Source organism: Echiichthys vipera, assembly GCF_963691815.1.
Source record: "Echiichthys vipera genome assembly, chromosome: 3".
In the NCBI taxonomy this organism is placed as follows: Eukaryota; Metazoa; Chordata; class Actinopteri; order Perciformes; family Trachinidae; genus Echiichthys; species Echiichthys vipera.
In genome coordinates, this window is record NC_139828.1 from 29252463 (window position 1) to 29268799 (window position 16337).

Here is a 16337-nt window from a genome sequence, read left to right on the forward strand (position 1 = left end):
CCTTTAAAAAAGAAGATAATAAAACAGAGGAAATTGGAAAGTAAATGGCGCTCCACTAAATTGGAGGAATCTCGCTTAGTTTGGCATGAAAGTCTAAAAACATATAGGAAGGCCCTCCGTAATGCCAGAGCAGCCTATTACTCATCTTTATTAGAGGGGAATAAGAACAATCCTAGATTTCTTTTCAGCACTGTAGCCAGGCTGACAGAGAGCCACAGCTCTATTGAGCCATGTATTCCTATAACCCTCAGTATTAACAACTTCATGACCTTCTTTAATGACAAATTTATGACTATTCGAGACAAAATCAACTCGCTTGGCACCAATTTTTCTTCAAGCCCAGGAACCTTAGAAACAACTGTACGACCTGATGTATTCTTTACAAATTAACCCCTAATATTTCGGCATCAAACACATATTCCTCCATCCATGTCCTCAACAGCCAGCCACATCTCTTTTATAGACAGTATAACAGAAATGTGGATGTAGCTTTCGGGACATCATCAATGGTTTGTATGGTTTGTTTTGAAGCCTTGAGATTGGCATTTTGTATATTGTCAGCAGGTGAACGGGGAACGGGGTGCTGACACAGTTCACCTGCATGTACTGTCCACACTGCAGTGACACTGCTAACATTAGCTTTAAAATAAGGGCTTAAAACTAGTGATTAAAAGCATAAACTCATTAGGAAAATGAGAGAAGGGGTCATATGTTTCCCCAAAAGGGTCCTATGTTCCCTGGTGGCATACGCCTCTGTCTCCGCTGATTTAATTCAGGGGTTATGGTTGGGGTCGGATTAGGGTCAGAGTTAGGGGGTAGTGTTAGGGTCTACATACTGTAGGTCTATATGCCGGGGAATTCAGCACGGATTGTGAAAAAAATAACTGACCGGGAACAAAGGTACGCTCCCTGAGAGAAGTATAGGGTCTTTTTCTCATTGACTTTCAGACCCAAAAGCTACACCCAGCTCTTTTATATAGTCTATGATACTATTCATAAGTTTGAATTGTCACCTGATGTCTGAATTTTGTATTTTCCTTCTCATAAATTAAGACACACAATTGACACCATAAATTGATGCAAAAATGCACAAATTAGTGCATAACAGTTAATTTTGATGCGGAAAATTAAAATGTTTAAGGCTTACAATTACACAGAGAGAGAGAGAGAGAGAGAGAGAGAGAGAGAGAGAGAAAGAGCGATATATATATATATATATATATATATATATATATATATAGAGAGAGAGAGAGAGAGAGAGAGAGAGAGAGAGAGAGAGAGAGAGAGAGAGATAGAGAGATAGAGAGAGAGAGAGAGAGAGAGAGAGAGAGAGAGAGAGAGAGGGCGAGCAGCGACTCTGCTGCTCTCTCTCTGGATGTGGATCTGCTGGGAGATGGGGCTTTTAATGTGCGCCACACCGCACCCGGCCACCCATGTGCGGACATTGTGCATCTGACATGAGCGCGGACTGCGAAAGTTACTACAGCAAAGAAAAGGTGTTCGTGGAGAGCTTCACGTGTCCGAAAGCGGACAGTGACACCACGGCACTTTTCTGCTGCGGGTTCAGTGACTTGAAGTACTGTTGTGATGACCCGAACAGCTTCTTCCCCTACGAATATGGATACATGTGGTGGTTAAGGTAAGGGGAGTCGACGCAGTCTTATTCAAAGGTGCTTTTTTTAAGAGAATGAGGGTAAACAATTGTCAGTATGTCCAGAGTCTGTTGTGATCATTAGGTTCCTCCTGCAGCAAACACTACAAGATAGATAATTATATTCAATGCTTATTAGCAATTAGAGCTTTGATATTAAAAGGCATACACGTGTGGCTTGACAGTGTTTACACCTCTCATGTGTGAAGGCAACCTGTTGATGGGATTTTGCAGCCTGTCCGTGATGTTTTGCTCCAGTCAGGCTAATTGACTGTGATGTGAGAGATTAATTAGGAAGAATATGATTTTAAAACAACAACAACAACAACCCTAATGGCATTCATCTTACATGTATCTATGCCTCTCATTCAGTAAATAAAGAGTTGACTAGGATGCACTGCAACTTTTTCTCTGGGTGATCCACAGATGTCTGTCCTCACTGTCAACAGATTTTATAGGGACTTTCTATTTTTCTGTTGAAAAATGGTCACAGTTTTGTGTGAGGAAAGGGTCATACATACATACATACATTATATTTCCTCCGTTTTCTCATGATGACAAGATCATTTTCCTTCGTTTTCTTGTGATAATGAGATCATTTTCCTCCTTTCTCCCGAGATAATGAGATAATTGATTTGAGAGATAATGAATGAAACAGGATAGGCCTGAGATTTCCATCACAGCTGACATGTCATGCCCAAGCATAATAAACCTGTTAAAGGCCTGGTGCAAAAAAAATACTAGTCTGTATGTTTAGGTCATATCGCCATGACAACACTTTGTGTACCAGGCTAGTTTTTATTTTATTGGAGGTTAAAGTGTATGAATAATTAGGGGCGTGGCCTCTTGAGTGACAGCTAGTTGCTGGCCCTCACTTCTCCTCGGAGGTATACGTCAGCCAGACGGACAGATCTCCCTCCCCCCAACGTCACATACATGCCCTTTTTTGGCAAGAGGAAATGAGGCGGAGTCAAAGTCTGACAAGATGGCAACTCCCATAGTTGAGTACGATTGGATCAAGTTGAGAGAACGGACCTCGACGGGGAGGCTACGTCCATTTTTTATTCAGTCTATGGTCATGACTCATACAGACTTAGACAACACTGACAGATGATTTCAGTTGGTTATTTACTGTTATGAACTCAAACTGTAATCTGTATATTTATATGCACACTGTAAAACTCCTCCCTGTACTGGTAATTATGTTGTTGTAATATAATATTTGTTGAATATTTGTTTGTTATTTGTGTCAGGCCTTGACTGAAGAGATATGTGATGGTGATCCATATTCTGCTCCTCTGACATTGATACACTGAATGATGTTTCCTACAATGATGTAATAGACTACACTATTGTTTTGTTTTCTCCAGATCTCAAATTAATTATCTTGTTATCACGGTAAGGCGAAGGAAATTAAATGCATGTATGCATGACCCTTTAGGGCTTCCGTAGAAATAATTTCTCACTGCAACACAAACAAAATGTCACCTCCATTGTATTGGGGTGGAGAGATTTCATGGATATCATAAAACTTAAGAAATCATATTGTAATGTAGGTTACAGTCATGTGAAAGCCAGAGTATTCAATAGTATTTCCTTATATGATTCGTAATTTTATTATAATTACATTTATTTAATGTAATGTCATCACAATGCCACTCATGTAGCGAGTTACCACCTCTGTAGGAGTTCTGATCATGTGGCCTTGAGCAGCATATCTGCATCATAATGTGTAAAAAGAATTCCATTTAAACACTTCAGGGATTTTGCTGAGTGCTTTACTCTCTAGAGGCACAGAGTTAGCATTCATATAGGCATGAATGCAGGACACTTCACTCTGCCGCTCAGATTTGAAGTGCACTGGTAACAAAAGAGACAAAAGATAATTTCTCATTTTACATCTTTTAGACATCTTGTATTCAGGATGCAATGCTGCTAAAGAACACCCGTCATTCATTCAAACCAAATAGCATGTGAAAGCCATTTAAAGGCAATCCAGCAGCGCTGTGTTTTTCATGAAATATCAAATGTTTCCTTTTGATTTTGACTCAGTGTTGTTTGATTTGTGTCACTCAGCTGGTCCTGACGCCTAGTTAACTGTCTAACTCGGTTCTGCCTCAGGTCCAGTCTGAGAACAAATCAATCATTCATGCATAAAAATGATTAACCGCTTGTCCCTATTGGGGTTGTGGGGGGGCTGGAGCAGATCCCAGCTGACATCGGGCGTGAGGCGGGGTCCACCCTGGAAAGGACGCCAGTCTATCACAGGGCACATAGAGACAAACTGAGACAGACAACCATTCACACCTACGGGCAATTTAGAGTCATTGATTAACCTAACACCTGCATGTCTTTGGACTGTGGGAGGAAGAAAGAGAACCTGGAGAAAACCCACGCAGACACCGGGAGAACATGCAAACTCCTCACGGAAGGGCCCCATTTAGACCAGGAAGCCTCTTGCCATGAACAGTTTTAACCACCACATGTTTAAGCCATTTTGTGTTATTATTGATAGCTTTGATCATTTTGCTCTCATCTCTAATTGTAATCATCAATTAAGGCAAACTACCCCCCACAAATCCCCTTTTTTAGGGGTTCACCCGGCACCAGATTAACCTGACTCCGCCAGATGGATTGATTCGCATGATTCTCATTTGCTCAGCATATCCATCTGGGAACTCTCGTTTGGAGATCTTTGGGGAAAGGGCGAAAATACTGGCTGCTGATTGGATAAACCATCTGTCTCTCACCAACATACGGGCCAAATCAACCAATCAGATCAACGAAGCGTATCACATGCTAACAGCGTTGTGACAAAGCTCAGAAAGTAAACAACTGTGGGTAAAGAATATTTGCCGTTCGTGTAACGTGAATTTACGGATCAAAGGCACAATTTCAGGTGCTCGGTCCATATTCAACAGAAGGATCCAAGAGACAAAAGAGTTAGCGAGCGGCTTGCTCCATAGCTGCGCTCATCTCATCCATGGAAGCGGCCATGTTGTTTACACTGAACAGTCGCTTCTCGTTGCTTCACACTTAAATCCGCCTCAAAACCAACACTGATCGGCTCGGACGCTGGTCAAACTTCTCCAAATTTTCTCCGCCGCACGTTACCAGACGGATCTGCGAGTAAAATACAATGGAGCAAACTGATCTCGTGAGGCTAGAACCAGATGCAGGACACTGACACAACAGTAAAGTAAAACTACAAGTTATGGTTTTATGAGGAGTTTAATGCTATAGCTAGGCTATTTCCTACAACAGTGGCCAGTTGCAGTAACTTTCTGGTGTGTGCCCTGGTTGCTTGGTTGCCTGGTTGATAGAAGTGGTGAGCAAAAACAGGATGCATATTCATTATGGACCAAAATATGAGAATAACACCCAATTTGACAATGAATTAGAACGTCCCTTTAAAAACAAGAAATGATGTATTAATTCTAATCAATTACCGCAATTTAAATACAGTACATCTTTGTGTAATGACTGTATTTTCCTTTCCGTCTGTTGTACAGCATACTGAGAGCAAATTTATCTAATAGACCAACTGTGTCTTTGTTCTGTTTTATAGTCTTGGAGCTCTTGTGGGTCTCTCTGTAGCAGCTGTGGTTCTTCTTGCCTTCATCATTACTCTATGTGTCCTCTGCTATCTGTTCATCACCACTAAACCCAGAGGTCTGGACAATGGGCTGCCGCTCCGAGCACCAGGTACTGACTGCAGATCCATTTCTCAGCGTGGGCATTCTGCTCACACGTCGATGAAGCACACTTAATTATGTAGCAGCAGCCTCCTGATATTTATTAATGGCTGACCCAAAGGTTTTAAAAGAAAGAAAATGCCTTGTTATTTCCTTGTCTTAGAACTGACTGTTAATACCTTTACACTCTTTTAATGGTTTATGATTCTTCTTTTTTGTGCTATTTTGTTTATTTTGACAATAATGACAAAACTTTAGAATGAGCAAAACACAATATTTTCAACTGCTGTTAAGTTAAGCTTTAAGAACATGGATCTCTCCAAGTGTCTACTGTCCTTAAAGTGTAAATCCGGCGGAGATAATCCCATAGTTTTTTTCAGCATTCATCAAATAAGCTATCGAGACACTTTTTTTCGTGTAGAAAAAAATTAATGGAGAAATCTGGGTCTGATCTGAGTCGCTAACAGTCACTAACAGCCAGACAAGGCTAACACTGATTAGCTTGGGGCAGCACGGCTTTTTTAACCACTAATACTGCTTCAAATAACACCAAACCTCTGCAGTAGCATGATAAGAGTCCTTACACTTAAAACGAAGCACCTACAACGTAGTTAGAGAACAAGGAGTTTATTAAAAGAGTGTTTTGAAAGACTAACCTATTGGCCCTGATTTTGATCTGGATTAGTGGTTAAAAAAAGCCGCTTTAATGCCTTTACCGTACTGCCCCAAGCTAATCAGTGTTAGCCTAGTCCGACTGTTAGCGACTGTTGGGGACTCTCCCGAATTTCTCCGTTAATAGTTTATACACAGGCCGGAATTACACTTTAATGTTAGTGCATGTAGCCGTGAAAAAACATTTCACATATTGAGGAAAAGTTTGTGAGAGATGTGTCGAGGCGATCCCAGCTCACATCTTTTTCCAGTATTTCGAGTACAGCTCCTTTAGCATTTGCCTCAGAAGCTTTAGAAGGTAAATAGTCTATATAGAGGCTAAATCTTGCTTTCACTGTGAAAATAGAGGATATTCAAATTGTTATTCGATTTTAATAAACTATAGTCAGGGATTTTATTTTTCAATTAATATAGCATATTGTCACAAAGTGAAAACTTACTGTTGTCATATATTCATGAGTTTCTGGTTCTTTTCACTGATTAGGCAGTCACTGAATTTATTATTTGTTGACGCTATCCATTGACTAAAGTAATATTAAGGTGCCTCTGGACCTGATGTAAGTTTCCCTTTAAAGAAACTGAAAATAAAGAAAGAAGAACTACAGCAACAAATTCAGAAATGTTGGCACCCTAAGTGAATATGAATATATGGCTGTAAAGAAATGTCTTTAATGTTAGCCTTCTAAGTCTTATTAACAACTATTCTGGAACACATCTTTTTGAGAAATATATTTGTTGCAGGACAAGATAAGTTTCAAGTTAAGTTCAAGATAAGATAAGTAAATGTGCAGACAGATAGTTTTCCACTCCCCTGGTGTTTTCTGGATTTGCAAATTGCAGAGAAGACATGACAGATTTTCTGTCCTTTGATTTTTATATGAACATGTAGATCGATCCAGTCAGGTTGGCTCTCCAGTCACTTCTTCATATTGTTAGTAACATGGCTACATACTGTCCAAACCAAACACAACTGTGAGAATCCCAGTTTTGAACCAGAAACCTGGATATCAGTGCTCTGATAAAGTAAAACACCTGGTAGTATTAATAAGTAGGCAGGTATTGTTACTTACTAGTCTAGCTTAGTAAAAATAACAGTTTTATAACTGTCCCTCTTCCTCTTCCTCCATCCGGGGGACTCCATCTGGGGATGTTGCCATTCGATGCATCGACTATAAAAAATGGACGTAGCATCTTCATCGAGGTCCATTCTTTGAACTTGATCCATCCTCGCCTACAGGAGTCGCCATCTTGTCAGATTTTAACGGCGCCTCATTTCCTCTAATCAAAGAAGGACATTGATGTGACGTTAGGGGGAGGGAGATACACTCATCTGGCTAGATACAGACTAGAATGTTTTTTTGTACCAGGTCTTAAATAGGTTTAATGATGCTGTGCAAACGGCCTGTTTAACATGGGGGTCAATGATAATGAGAAATTGCTCTATTATGAAACATGCCCCTAGTGGCCACTCTGCGAATTGCAATTTCTGGCACTTCCTTATTGGATCAAGAAGTCGCTGTGGTTAGTGATGTCCAAATGAAGCTTCATGAAGCATTTTCTTTATTTTCTGAGTCCACTAGATGGAGCTCTCTGTTCAACAAAGGGTTGAAAACTCACTGAATCTCCATTCATTGAGCCTTTTTCTTTAGACCAAGAGTTTCATCTAGTGGGCTCAACAAATACAACTAATGTTTCATGAAGCTTCATTTGGACATCACTGGCTGTGGTTGGGGCTTGGTTATATATCAAGGGCTTTTATTGTGAAAGGAGCTGTGACGCGCTGCTGTTGACAATGTGGAAGGCAAAATAGTTAACCATCCTTGTTCGGTTTACGAAGACTCCATGTTACAATTTTGTTGCCTTCATAAGTACAGGCACGACTCCAGTGATTTCCTCTTCCTTTGTGTCGTAAAGCAAGTCGTCATTTTGCCGGGAATTTATACCCAGACAGTAAAAGTGAGGCTACAGAAAAGTTATCACTTTAAAAGCTCAAGATAAACAATAAAGATTTTTTTGCCTAATAAACAGGTGCCAACAATTCTGAAGGGAACTGTACATCTTTTGACCGTACAAGATGAGATGGTGTCATTTTAACATGTTATAGCACTGACTAGTCAGACCCTTGGTTTCCTGTATCTCCAGATAGCACACATACATCTCCCCAATGTCGGCCTCAAATCGTACATCGACAGTCAATTCATAACGTCGGACAAATAGGAACAATAGGTGTATTTCTTCTAATATATGTGCTCTATTTCAAAAGTTTCAGACAGGTCAGCTTTGGGTCGACCCAATGCAGATTATCAATTGCCATCACTGCAACAGCACTGAGAGGAGAGGTCTGTTAGTTTGAAGGTAAGCTGTCACTTTAAGTAATATGACATAAAATGCTTATTTTGTTAAGTCTGTGACATTTAGTAAAGTAGCTAAGCCACGACCGGGTGTGTGTTCCCATATACATTAGCCAAGTTTTGTTTCATTACTTTACTACTAATTTTAGCTAGCTAAAACAGCTTGCTGATGGCTGAGTACATTGCCGGTTGCAGTATTTGGAGTTGATGTTTTGGGCCTTGTCATTTTATTTTCCTAATTTAATGGTCGGCCACTCAAGAACGAGCCACCGCTCTGTGCTTGCAGACAGCTGGTCAACAGAGTGCGGAGAAAGATGGCATGTTGCTAGCAAGTGAATACACACATCATTTTACGTGTAAATCATTAACTAATTTATCACAACAAACAAAATCAAGCCTTGTTCTCTTTCCAGCCAGGTGCTGTGGGTTTTTTTCGGCAATATCTCTACATCTTTCTGGAGCCTGAGTGCTATTTTTGACGGCGCTCGAACGGATGTCTCACCAAAGAGAACGGAGCGTCAAAACCAAAACCCACCTTCAAAATAAAAGCCCCAAATTGACTCACACCTTGAATAGATAATAAAAAAGGATTACACCTTATTTAAAGCCAATCGTAATGACAATTAAAAAATTGCAATTTGACAAGTCATTTTAAAGGGTCATTTACAACTGCTATCACTGTCTGCAAATTTTGAAGTTAAAGAGAGGCCTTGGCCAAGCATAATATCCTTTGTATAATAAACTTTTTATACCTTAAGAAGTAGTTTGGCTTTCCTTAAGAGAAACAAGCACCACAAAAGTCGTGTCTCCGGTGTTTTTTCCTGTGTCTCTTTAGCCACGTTCACTTTACAGGCTTAATGCTCAATTCCCATTTCTTCTCCAGATCCAGTCTTTCTACATTGATTGTTCACATTCATGTTTGAATGCCTGTGGGGACACCTAACATGCAACCAATAACATCACACATACGCACGTTGAAAGGACAAAAAACATCACAGGTGTGTGGCATCACAGAGGGTGCTCCCCTCGCCGGAGCTTCTGACACTTCTGCTGGCTAACAGCCTGCTGTTTGGCTCATTTTCTGTAAGCAGCATTAGAGCACGGTGGAATTAGAAAGCTAGCTACCCAGCTGCTTAATAAGTCAAATTTCATCTACCCACTCTTGTCACAGTGTTGGAAAGCACATTGCTGTCTCATGATCCGTGACAACTTTATTTTTCACATTTTCTGTAATAAGTGTAGCATGAAAGTATGGTGGTAGGTATTAGCCAAAATTAGCCAAACAAGGCGTCCGGTGGAACAGTGGTTAGAGCAATTGCCCCATGTAAAGAGACTGAAGGCCCTCGAGGCTGTGGCCGCGGGTTCAAAGATGCCACAAGGCAATCAACAAGTGCGTTTACATGCAGTTTAAAAACCTTATTATAATCCGGTTAAGGGCATAACCAGGTTTCTCAAACACCATGTAAACACCATACCCCAGGTAAAATCGGAGTTCTCATAACCGGGTTAACAGACCTGGAGAACTCCTTCAGTACCCTGATTATTTGCACATGTAAACAGCGTTCCCGGATTACTATAAGGTTTCACGTCCGCACAAGCACCGGGGGTTTTAACTCCAGGAAGCAACGTGCTTAAAACAACATGGAAAAAAACACAACAATAGAGCGTTACCTTTAAACCAAGGGAGGACTTCGCAAAGGCAAGTAACATCACTACCAAGAAGACCCGTTTCGGTCGTAATTCTGTCCAAAAGTCGTCCGTTTGGGATTCTGACAATGGTGAACTGGAAAAAAGCTGTATACAGTCTAGCTGTATGTTGGCGGAGCGCCACCTGCTGTACCCGAGGTCGAGTTACTCCATCATTTTCCCATTCAGTGCCCATGTATACGAGAGGAACTAAGGCCATTTTCGGGTTACTGATGTGCATTAAATGCACTGAATGAGTACTAGCACAGCTCAGTAGGGTGGGACCATGCGGAACACGCCTGCTCAGTGTTGTAGATACGCGCTTGGCGGCTCAGTATCTTGCGTAATCTAGATATTTTTCCTGTCTTTTTCTTGTGCAATTTCTAACCAGTTTTTCCTTGTGCCTAAATCTCCAGCCATGTCGATTGTCTCCACATTATCTCAAGCTCCAGTCACTAACCGGATTTCTCCAGTAACACACTCGCCCATCCTCTTCCCTTCAACCCTTTCTTTTCATTAAAACTATTTTACCACTTTTTGTCTGTACTTGGTTCCAAACACAAGTTGATTGGTGAGTTGTTTCTGTTTCTGTCCAGTTTGAATGAAGTGTGTTTTGATGAAAAACAACAACCATTAGCTTAACAGGGTCTTATTAGGGTCTCCCTCCTCTCTAAAACAAACAGACCTGTTTTTTAAATTTTAAATTAAAACCGTTTCCAAGTTGCCACCTAATGGTAGCTCAGGTTAGCTACTCGGCCTGTTTTTAGGTTAGAAATCCTTCAGTGTTCATAGTTATTGAGATTTTTACTGGGAACCTAATTATCCAGAGATGTCTCCTGCTCTCCAAAACAAACAGACCTAGTAATTAAAACACTCTTTGGGGGACAAAGGATCCCAGAAATGGAAATATGGAAAACTGTATTGGAATGCACATTTCTATTAAAACTGCAGTCAGCAAGTCTGGCAGATTGAATTGACGCACTCAAATTCAGAATAAGAATCAGAAATACAGAAATTTTTGTTACAAAACTCCAGATCTACAAACAACAAATATTATACAGGCAACATATATTAGAAAAACTCACATTTGAATTTACAGAAATGAATATTTACAGTAGTGAAATATATACAAGATCAAAGATTGTCCGTGGTTGAGTCTGAATTACAGAGAGGGGGTGACAGGCTCTTCAAGCGATGCATCGTATAGTTGAATGACCACAGGCAGGAAAGATTCCCTGTGGCGGTCTGTGGTGCATCTGGGCGCTCTGCTGGGCCAGTGTGTCTTAGGGCGCACTCACACTGTCCTTCCGTACCGCGCCCAGACAGGTTTAACGGTTAAAGCCTAGTTCCTTTGACCAGTGTGAGTGCAACCACTCCGCGCCTAGCTGCAGCCAGCTGGCCGTCCACGGCCCATTTGAGAGAGGTGGGCTTTTGTAAAGCGTGTTTGCACATGAACGAGCACTAGCGTGCAAGCCCAAGGCCTACGGCGGCTCTGACGTAATTTTATGTGCGCCTGTTCGGACATAGAAAAAAAAAAAAGGCGGACCATGCGCAGACATTTAACAACAACAACAACAATAGTGGCGAAAGGTTCACGTTGGTGTGATGCGGAGGCGGAGTGTTTACTGCAGATTTGGTCGGATGAAAATATTTAAAAACAGTCGGACAAGACGCACAAAAACTCTGGAAAGATTTGTAAACAAAGCGACGCATCGCAATGACGTCATTTTATGTGCGTCATTGCGAAAAAAAAAGACCGACCATGCGCGGACATTTAAAACAATGACTGCGAAGGTTCACGTTGTAGTGATGCGGAGGTGGAGTGTATACTGCAGATTTGGTCGGATGAAAATATTTAAAAACAGTCGGACAAGACGTACAAAAACTCTGCGGTCTATCGAAAGATTTGTAAACAAAGCGATGCATCGTGATGACGTCAATCAATGCGTGTGACGTGTTATGGCGTGATGACGTATGGACAGACAAGAAGCATTTGCGCGAGGCCCAGGGAGTGTGAGTACAAACGGGCTGGCCAGCGGGGGGAGATGGAGGGGGGGACAAGTACCCTTAAGCCCGGGGCACGGTACGGGCGGACAGTGTGAGTGTGCCCTTAGTTGGGTGGGAGATAGACCAGGTCCAGGATAGACCGGAGCCTGGACAGCATCCTCCTCTCTGCCACAGTTGTCATGGTGTCCAGCTCTTCCCCCACGACATCACTGGCCCTCCTGATCACTTTGTTCAGTCTGTTGGTGTTTGCGACCTTCAGCCCACTGCCCCAGCATGTGACAACGAAGAAGATTGCACTGGCCACAACAGACTTATAAAACATCCTCAGCATCGTCCAGCAGATGTTCATCCCCCTTTCCAATGCAGCCAACTATTGCTGAGTCATCAGAAAACTTCTGAAGGTGGCAGGACTGCAATAGTTGACGTCTGAGGTGAAGAGGGTGAAGAGAAAGGGATAGAGGACAGTCCCCTGTGGGGTCCCAGTGTTACTGACCACCCTGTCAGACACACAGTTCTGTAGGCGTACATACTGTGGTCTGCCCATCAGGTAATCCACAATCCAGGACATGATGAGGCCCTCCACCTGCATCGCAGCCATCTTCCAGTAGAGCCGGACGGATGGTGTTGAATGCACTGGAGTAGTCAAAGAACATGACTCTCACAGTGCTCGCAGGCTTGTCCAGATGACTGTAGACTCAGTTCAGTAAGTAGGTGATGCAGTCCTCAACTCCCAGGCGGGGCTGGTAGGATCAGTGAAGGGCCCGACCATAGGCCTTAGCTGCTCCAGGACGAGTCTCTCCATGGTCTTCATGATGTGGGACGATAGGGCGGTGTCTTTGGCAGGACATCTTCCACAGCACAGGGACCCTCTGGAGGTGCAGGCTCAGGCTGAAGACTTGACTCAGTACTCCACACAACAGGCTTTAAGCACCCTGGGAAATAAGCCATCGGGGCCTGCAGCTTTGCCAGAGTGTAGTCCCATCAGCTGTCTTCTCACCAGGTCAGGCGTGAAGGACACTGTAGAGGTGTCTGTTGAGGTAGGGCTGAGGTCATCAAGTTGTGGAGGACATGATGTAGAGTAGGGGGGAGGGGTGGAATAGGTAGGTGTGGAATGAGGTGGTGATGGGAAGCTAAGGGGTCTGTAAGGAGGAGGAGAAGGGGGAAGTAAAGTGGCATTAGTTCAGGGGCCGGCAGCAGCAGAGTCATGTTGGGGATGGGCCGCAGTATCAAACCCATTGAAAAATAGGTTCAGTTCATTAGCCTGGTCCACACGGTCCTCCAACCCCATGCTACAAGTATTCTGGAACCCGGTGATGGTTCTCATGCCACTCCACACATACCTCATGTTGTTTCGCTGGAGTTTGTTCTCCAGCTTTCACCTATAATTGTCTTTAGCCTCCCAGATTTTCAGTTTCAGTACCCCCTGCACTCTCCTAACCTCATCACAGTTGCCATTTCTGAACGCTTTCTTCTTTTCATTCAGGATGGCCTTAATGTCCATGGTGGTCCAAGGTTTATTGTTGGCATAGCAGGTTACTGTCTGAGCTGGGACATTGCAGACCACGCAAAAATTGATGTAGTCTGTGATGCACTCAGTGAGCGCATCTCCCTGTGTGGCTCACAAAGTGCAGGCCAGTCAGTCACTTCAAAGCAGCCCTGCAGTGTCTCATAAGCCTCCTCAGATCACCTCCTCTCAGTCCTTGTGGTCGTAGGCTTCCTCGTAATCAGAGGTACATAGCAGGGTTTAACGTGAACCAGGTTATGATCTGACATGCCCAGAGGGGGGAGAGAAGAGGATATGTATGCATCCTTAATGTAAGCATACATCAGGTCCAAAGTTCTCTCCTCTCTGGTAGGACAGCTCACTTACTGTTGGAAGGTCGGCAGAACTCTATCCAAAGTGACGTGGTTAAAGTCTTCCGACACGATGATGAAGTAACTGGGGTGTTGAGTCTGGAGATGGTGGTGTGTATGATGCTGCAGGTTGATGTCTGGTTTGCAGAGGGAGGGATGTACAGAACAGTGATGACGTGGGATCTCTCTAGGCAGATGGTATGGACGTAGTCCAACAGCCAGCAGTTCAACATCCGGGCTACAGAGCTGTTCTTTAATGGTGATATTACCAGATTTACTAGAACGGCAGGCCCCCCTCCATTCCTCTTACCGCTCTCGGTGCAGTCCAGAATGGTGTGGAATCCATCCACAGAGACATTCTGGTCCGTAATGTCCATGTGCAGCCATGTCTCTGTGAAACAATTCAGACTGCACTCACGGTACACAGTTCATCCATTTTGTTGTAGAGAGACCGTACATTACCCATCACAACAGAGGGGAGACACGGCTTCAATCTTCTCCTCTCTATGAGCCCGTCCCGTCTCGGCCCTCCTCTGTTGCCCCGCCGTTGCTTCCCACCTCTGCGTCCCCGGTGTGTTTTTCTCCAGACTTCGGGTGGAATATCCGCACGTCTGGCTGCTATGCCAGGCGGCATTAGCACGATCAGCTGTTCTCCAGAGTAAACAAAGGCAGCATGTCCCGATGGTAGTGGCATTGTTAAAAACAACACGAAAACTAGCGAAAGTAACCTTATTGTAGAGTGCAGAACTACACAGAAGTTTGGCTGAAGAAACAGAACGTTCAAAAGAGAATAAAAGTTAAGAAAGTTTTAGTTCAAAGTTCAAATTTTCAAATGTTTACAACTCTCCAATCCCCTCCCCCTCTACCATCGAGCTCCTCCGCTCTCTCCATCCGAGTTCTTGTCAGTGTGCTTGCACCAGATTCCAGTGAACGTGCCCGTGTCTTCTCTCATCAATAAACGGCATGGAGTACACGCTACATAGAGGTAGGCTGGCTAACTTACTCATAGATAGCAACTTCTAACACCATTAAGCGCATGCCTAGCGTGTGTCTGTGATATTGTAACATGCGTGAGCGGGGAGGGGGAATTTGTAGCGTGTGCACGAACTGTGCCTGAGAGTCAGCTCTGCACGTGGACAGAATGATACGGGCGCTGTCAATTTTTCCAAAACAGGCAACAAGCTCTACATGCACGTAGAGGCGAATTTCTTTTCTAAAACCGGAGGATTTATGTTGTTCTAACGAAGCATAGTGTCGACTTCAGTGAATATGATCAATTAAATGTTGTAGACAATGACTTCAATCAGTAGAGCCATGTTAGTAGCTGTTGTTTCTCAGCTCATGTTTTTTTTTTTCTCCCTCTTGCAGGCTCCCAGAACGAGGGCCATCCTGATCTGCCAACTGTATATATTTCTGTTTCTCTTTTCTATTTTCCTGTGCTGGAGCTCTTTTATGAGCTTGATGGCAACATATCCATCATAATATTAAATTAGTTAATTCATTTGAAATGTGTCTCTTCATTATAACCACACACACTATCAGAAAGAACATGTTAATTTCAGTCATGGATAGTGAAGTTAATGTATGAAAGGTCTGACCTAAATCAATAAAGGTCTGTATGCAGAGGCTGTAGAAGGACAGGAAGTGCAGCTTTGGTTCATCGTCTAAACGTCATCTGGAAACCAAATACAAAGGACACTGCGCCATACGTATAGCCAATGAGAAAACGCTCATGTGTTGCCGACACACCTTTGAACCAGAAGGTAGATGTCTGCGAGATGTATGTGTGCTATTTGGGTTGTTAATGGTGTAAAGATATGATTTGGCTGTTCAGTACAACTTGATTGACGTCTCTCCTGCCACAGCTGTTAAGGCTGAACCACTTTTACCTTCATCTGTATTATTGGTACGTCAAGTTAGGTGTGGTCTGTCAGGCTCTTCACACGTGTTTCTAAGTTAATTTTTTGTCTTCCAGGCTCTACATCGAGTCCACAAGGACCGGGGCCGTGTCATACCAGCGCCCCTGCTGGTCCTCAAGGCATCAGGAAGTACTTCCTGAGGGGTAAGCTGGACTGTGACAACCAGCCCCCAGACCCTGACCGCCTTTTCCAGCGTTGTTTCATGGCTACTGTGACTTCAATCAATGTCGAGGGCCCTACATAGACTGGCATACTAATTTAATTTTTGATTGTGCAGACTATATTTAAAGTGTGCCAACGGCGGCCACCCGAACGTGACATGAAATGTATGCATTATATTTTAAACATTTTCATAATTCAATTCAATTTATAGTGCCGGAACCATAACAAAAGTTATCTCAAGACACTTTACATATAGAGTGGGTCTAGACCATACTGTATGATTTATTTATGACTTACATACCCCCCAACAATTCCTCAACAGAGTACATACTCACATTCA

At 42.9% G+C, this 16337-nt stretch overlaps 1 protein-coding gene across 1 annotated transcript; it reads left to right on the forward strand.

The window, feature by feature from the left end:
• Positions 1–1457: 1457 nt before the first annotated feature.
• On the forward strand, positions 1458–16079 carry LOC310945435 (protein shisa-like-2A; the record flags this gene model as incomplete). Its single annotated transcript, XM_083911526.1, has 3 exons — positions 1458–1639; positions 5220–5356; positions 15892–16079. The coding sequence occupies 3 exons, from the start codon at positions 1458–1460 to the stop codon at positions 16077–16079; spliced, it is 507 nt and encodes a 168-aa protein (XP_083767652.1).
• Between the last annotated feature and the right edge of the window lie 258 nt (positions 16080–16337).